General features: G+C 41.5%; 1 protein-coding gene across 1 annotated transcript; it reads left to right on the top strand.

Moving 5' to 3' along the window:
* Nucleotides 1-730: 730 nt before the first annotated feature.
* On the top strand, nucleotides 731-2717 carry MESP1 (mesoderm posterior bHLH transcription factor 1). The gene is made up of 2 exons (XM_075859458.1): nucleotides 731-1525; nucleotides 2655-2717. Exons 1-2 carry the CDS (start codon nucleotides 731-733, stop codon nucleotides 2715-2717), a joined length of 858 nt encoding a protein of 285 aa, XP_075715573.1.
* The last annotated feature ends 3370 nt before the right edge of the window (nucleotides 2718-6087 follow it).

The following is a 6087-nucleotide window of genomic DNA, read 5'->3' as shown; positions in this document are numbered from 1 at the left end:
GGAGCAGAGAGTCTGCAGATCCTCTCCTTGCAATATTTTGACTTAATATAATCAATCATTATGGGATGTACAAGTTGCCAATGTAAACCTATATATTTTATGTAAGATACTGCTTAATTCATTTTTCTATATAAAATGAAATTGATAAAAGTGAATGATAAAAATATACATTTAGAAAATAAAAAACCCTTATTAATTATACTACGTAAAAATACATTTCCATGCGTCGGTTTTATTGACGTAAATTTATAATGAAAGGTAGATAATCTTTCACATAGAACAAAATGTAAACTTTACTATATTTCTACTTGTCAAATAATGTGTATTCTCCAGCAAAAACTACACTACAGGGGCTATTTCTAGCAGACTTATAATGAGGATCGCTGCATCCAAAAACAAAAGTGCAGTTCACACCATGTTGTGGGATTACACATGGGAGGGACTTTTCTAACCTTTCTCAGAGAAATTCTTCAAACTCTATAGACATATTTCAAAATATTCAGACAGGTTGAATTACATTTCATTCCTGTAGGAGTGAAATTACTCACTTTGGTCCTCCACTGAGTCTTCTTCCCAGGGACCCCCTGCCTAGTTTGGCTTGGCCCCATGAGGCTTTGATGTGTTGATGATAGCGCTGAAGGTGACAATTTACACCTCTGCAAGCTGGATAAAGCCAGGACAGCTCAATTCTGCTCACCATTCCACAATCACTCTTAGAGGAAAGGGAGACATGGAAAGCTCTTCTGTGCCTCTCTACCAGGTGGACAACATGTACCAGACCTGTCCCACTTTATACCAGTACAACTACCCCAGCTCTGAGGGATACAGCAGTCTATCTCCTGCATCTTCCATAGACTCCTGTGGCCAATCCCCTCCATATATCGGTTACGCGGCATCACAGGAAGCAAATGGTAACATTTCTATGCCTTGTTCTCAGCCAATGGACTTGAAAATGCAGCCTAAGATTCTTTCAGAAAAGAAAACCAAGAAGATCAAAGGAAAACTGCCTCACAGTCAACGACAAAGTGCAAGTGAGAGAGAGAAGATGAGGATGAGGAACCTTTCCAAAGCTCTACAGCACCTCAGAAGATATCTCCCTCCGTCAGTGGCTCCAACAGACAAGACTCTCACTAAAATCGAAACACTTCAGTTGACCATACGCTATATCTCACAACTATCTGTACAACTGGGTCTTAGTGAAGAAGTATTGGAGCAAAGAAGACAAGATTCCATGCAGAGGACAAGATGTGTCCAAAGCGCTAGTTGCTACATGGATGTGCCTCATCCACTTTGCTTGGAGCCTGTAAAAGAAAGTATGCCTATTACAGGATCTAAAGAGCATACACCTCCAACAAACATCCTAGCTATTGACTCAAGATGGCAGAGTATGCAAACAAGTTGCCAGGTGCCATATGAATTGCCACAATACTCTGCGTTACCAGTGAGCCCACTACAGAACCATTATCCAGCAACCAGTGCAGCATTGCCCAATAATGACTACTATGTCCCAAGCCACCAACAAATGGTAAGCATCCCTCAATGAATAATATATTAACACTGACATTTATGTGTAAGCATTCTAGAATGTTGGTAATATAGTCTATTACTGGAATACGTTTACATGCAACTGCCTTTAAACTCTATAATTGAGTATTCTAGGAGTTGTACATTTAATAGCAGTTTCAGGGATGCATAGTCTAACATACAATGAAATGGAGTATGTCAACACATTTTTGCCTCCCAAACAGCTAATACCGCTATATAGGGAAGGATGATAGATTTTTGTGAACCATAAAAGAAGTGCTTTTATTCCTCCAGGCGCTGTATGCAAATGAGCACTGAAGAGTCCTGCAATCCAGAAAGTGTCCTGCATTCTAAGACACCACATAGAATGCAAGACACTTCCTAGATTGCAGGACTCTTCAGTACTCATTTGCATACAGAGCTCGGAGGAATAAATGCTATTTTTTATGGTTCACGATCGACTGACTTGGGCAACATAGGTATGTTTGAAAAATGATAATCCTTCCCTATATAGCAGTATTGGCAGTTTGGGAGGTGGGAATGTGATGACAGACTCCATTTAAGGGTTATGTGGGTACCGAAAATTATTGGCAGTGTGCTCATTGCAGTATGTGAGTACACCGCTAATATATATTCTGATCCCCCATCGCGCTGATTATGAGATTTCAATAGATTTTTGTAGTGCTGCCAGGGGAACGGAAGTCTAGTGGCACAGTCCAACTTCATGATGACACAAATCTTCAACATGTGACCGGCCCCGCTGGACGCTATGTAATCACTGTAGTACTGCTACAGAGATTACATAGCGTACAGCAGGGCCGGTCACATGATGACGAGTCATATCGTCATGAAGGAAGACTGTGCTTTTAGACTTCCGGTCCCCCACCAGCGCTGTAAAAATGCATTAAAATCTGATTATCAGCACGACGGGGGACCGGAATGTATATTAGCAGTGTACTCACATAATTTTCGGTCCCCACATAACCCCTTTAAACATAAATCCAAGTATTATATTGAAGTGGAATCGAATATATGAAATGTATGTCTTACTGTTCCTGTGTATTTCTGAAGTGTAGTAAAATATGCATTTACTGTTAATATTAACCTGAATGCTATGATGTGTTTATTAGGTCTCCTGTGAAGAGTACTCAAACCTGGTGGAAATGTGGAGGACAAAAGCATCTCATGTCTGAACCTGAAGACAAGACTCAGTGCTTATCAAAAGCGACTCAACTAAATTATTGTGTTTATATTATGTACGTATATACATATAGTCTATGTATCCATTGTCTGGTTTCTTCAGTTTGAATTGAATTTACAATATTTATATCTATATATTTATTAAATATCTGTATTTTTCTAAATGATTGCCTTTTATTTGAGAATATAATGGGAACATTTTAAGGATTTCCTTTACTGTTATGTGTATTCAATAAGGGTCTGTTCACATCAGCGTTCGGGCTCCGTTCAACATTTCCATCAGAGGAACGGATGAACAGAAAGCTGTTCATCGCTTCTATTTGCAATACCATTGATTTCAACGGTAAAGCTTCAGTTTGCTTCCGTCCCGTAAATTTCAGGTTTTTTCACAGAAACTATAGCACAGTTGACAGCACTATTGTGTCCGTGAAAAGAAACGGAAACTTTACGGAATGGTAATAAACGGAAACAAACTGAAACAGGAGCATTACCATTGAAATCAAGTTTCCGTTCGGCTTTCCGTTCATCTGTTCCTCTGAACAGAAAAGATGAACGGAACCCGAACGCATATGTGCACATTTTATAGCGTTATTAACCTCCATAGTGCTGTACATATATACTACAGAAGGGTTTAAATACATAACATAAAGAAATGATAAAACCAAGCAAGTACAATAGACATGTATACAGTAAAGCCATGATCACACAGCCGTCAGAAGCTCTATTGAACAGAGAATAGCACTGCATGGAGTGCTTTTCTTCCCTTCGAAACGACATGAACCATGCATGAACCCGATGGTCCCCATTGTAGACAATAGGGTCTGTTGTTTGCAGAGATACAGTTACCCGGACTTTGATATTGATGACCTATCCTTAGGATAAGTCATCAATATCAGATCAATGGAGATTAGACTCCCGGCACCCCGACCGGACAGCAGATTGACGGGGTAACAGCGCTCCGGTGAGCTCTGTGGCCTCTTCATTGATTACAGGGCAAACCTCCACCCATTCGGTAGTGGCTGTGCCTGGTACTGTAGCTTTTTGCAGTTCAGTCACATTAGGGTATGTTCACACGCAAACTCAAAAACGTCTGAAAATACGGAGCTGTTTTCAAGGGAAAACAGCTCCTGATTTTCAGACGTTTTTTAAGCCACTCGCGATTTTCGTGGGGTTCTTCGCGGCGTCTTTGAAAAACTGCTCCAAAAACGTCCCAAGAAGTGACCTGCACTTGCTTTTCTTGGCCGTTTTGGATAACGGGCGCGTAAAAAAACGGCCCGTCGAAACAGAATGCCGTTTTTCCCATTGAAAACAATGGGCAGATGTTTGGAGGCGTTCTGCTTCCGATTTTTCTACCGTTTTTGGACGCTTACAGCCCGAAAAACAGCCGAAAATAGGTAGTGTGAACATACCCTTAAAGTGAATAGGACTGAATTGCAGTACCAGACACAGCCACTATAGAATGGAACTGTGCCGGGTTAACAATGAAGAGGTCGCAGCGCTCACCGGAGCGCTGCGGTCAATGGCAGATCATCATTAGGGCATCTTGTTTTGTCGCGTTTTTGCCGCAATAAAACTGCATTGTGTATGTCCTGCAAAAGGACCTGCAGACATAAGGTTTGTGGAACAGCTCAGGGCCTATGGTCTACTTAATCCGCCTCTGGCCGCGGTCTCCACCTGACCGAGATGGGTCATCAATATCAAAGTCCCGAAAAACCCCTTTAATAAAAAAGGGCTAGGTTTATATCTATAGAAGGGGTGTTTACAGTTGAGAGTCTACCCTTTTTGTATCTTTTTATTTTTTCTAACTTCAAGTCAAAGGGGGAATAACTGGATCCGAACAAAACCTATTGATGCTGTACCCAAATTAAATAAAGGAGATCCACTCACTAGTTCATTCCTTTATGTTTTTTCATACAATACATATTAAAAATGTAAAGCACAAAAACTAGTGAATATAAATCATAGGTGACTTTATAAAGCATTATAAGATATTAGAGTTAAGGCCCCATGCACAGATCCGTAATTGCGGATAAAATACTGACCCATTCATTTCTATCGGCCACAGACACCTTCCCGTATATATTCACGGGTGTGCGTCTGGGCCGTAGAAATTACCTGCAAAAAATAGGACATGTCCTATTTTTAGCATGTGTGGACCGTGCTCCTATACTTATTACTATGAGCACGGATGACACTCCATGGCTTGCCCGCAGCCCGTCCGTGCAGTATTTATTGACCGTAAATACTGCACGGTCATGTGAATGGGGCCTTAATCTCTAATATTATTTTTTTACTGATATGTACAGAAAAAGGAGATATTTATTTTACATTCACAAATATAAAATAACAGGAATGTAAAAATTACAGACATAAAAAAAATAATAACAGAGTGAGTGGGTGGGTGGGGAGGTGGAGTGTAGCCATGCAGCATAATGGTAGCTTGAAACTAAAGCTCCATCACTGATACTAGCCAAAACCTTACCTACAAGGAACTCACTGATATCAGAACTGACCTGCGCCAGATAGGCACAAGGGTGGAGACACTGGAATCTGCACAAACAGACACGAGAGCTTATCATGAAACGGTGAGAAGCACTCTGCGCTCCCAAAAAGATCAACTAAATGAAATGTTCCTGAGAACAGAGGACCAAGAAAATAGGAGTAGGAGGAAGAACATTAGAATACGGGGTGTACCGGAATCATATGCACATGAAACTCGTCCAAAACTAGCTCATGACATCTTCTCATCTGTACTAGGCTTGAGCAGCCATGACACGATCAAAATAGAACATGTTCACAGGGCATTACGCCCGAAACCTCGACCTAATGATCCCCCCCGTGACATTATCTGTGGTCTCCTGAGCTATACAGACATGGCTTCGATTCTCAAAGCCGCCAGGATGAAGGGGAACTTGGACTTTGAGGGAACCACGATTTATCTTTAGCAGAATATCACTTCTTCCACATTGCAGAAGCGGAAGGCCTTTCGCCACTCCTGGAGGTACTGCACTCCACCAAAACTCCATTCCGTTGGCTCTTTCCGTTCGGATTAGCAATACAAAAGGATGGCCGACAAATCACTATCAGGAAGCATGAAGATCTGGACCAAGCTTGGGAAGTATTGGGACTCCAGCCTATGGATATATCACTGTGGATGATGATACTCCCGGAGCTTACGCTGCCTCCACCGCTAGAGCCTTACCCGTGGATGGTCGCTGGGAAGATGAAGTCTCCAAAAAATAAAAGGTCAACACTGAGAGCTATGCCGACAGAGATTTGACTACCGTTGTGACTATCATTGTGACTGAATTTCATCTGTCGACAATCAACTTGCTGTCAGATGATGCCGCACCTTCCGCATCG

The sequence above is a fragment of the Rhinoderma darwinii genome, chromosome 3 (genome assembly GCF_050947455.1).
Source record: "Rhinoderma darwinii isolate aRhiDar2 chromosome 3, aRhiDar2.hap1, whole genome shotgun sequence".
Taxonomy (NCBI): Eukaryota; Metazoa; Chordata; class Amphibia; order Anura; family Rhinodermatidae; genus Rhinoderma; species Rhinoderma darwinii.
Note: the sequence above shows the minus strand (reverse complement) of the source record. Positions and strands in the feature narration are given on the sequence as shown.

Excerpts from the sequence above, each read along its gene's own strand:
- MESP1 (XM_075859458.1), top strand. The coding sequence starts at position 731 with ATGGAAAGCTCTTCTGTGCCTCTCTACCAGGTGGACAACATGTACCAG. Across the intron at positions 1,526-2,654 it reads TCCCAAGCCACCAACAAATG|GTCTCCTGTGAAGAGTACTC; the intron begins GTAAGCATCCCT and ends TGTGTTTATTAG.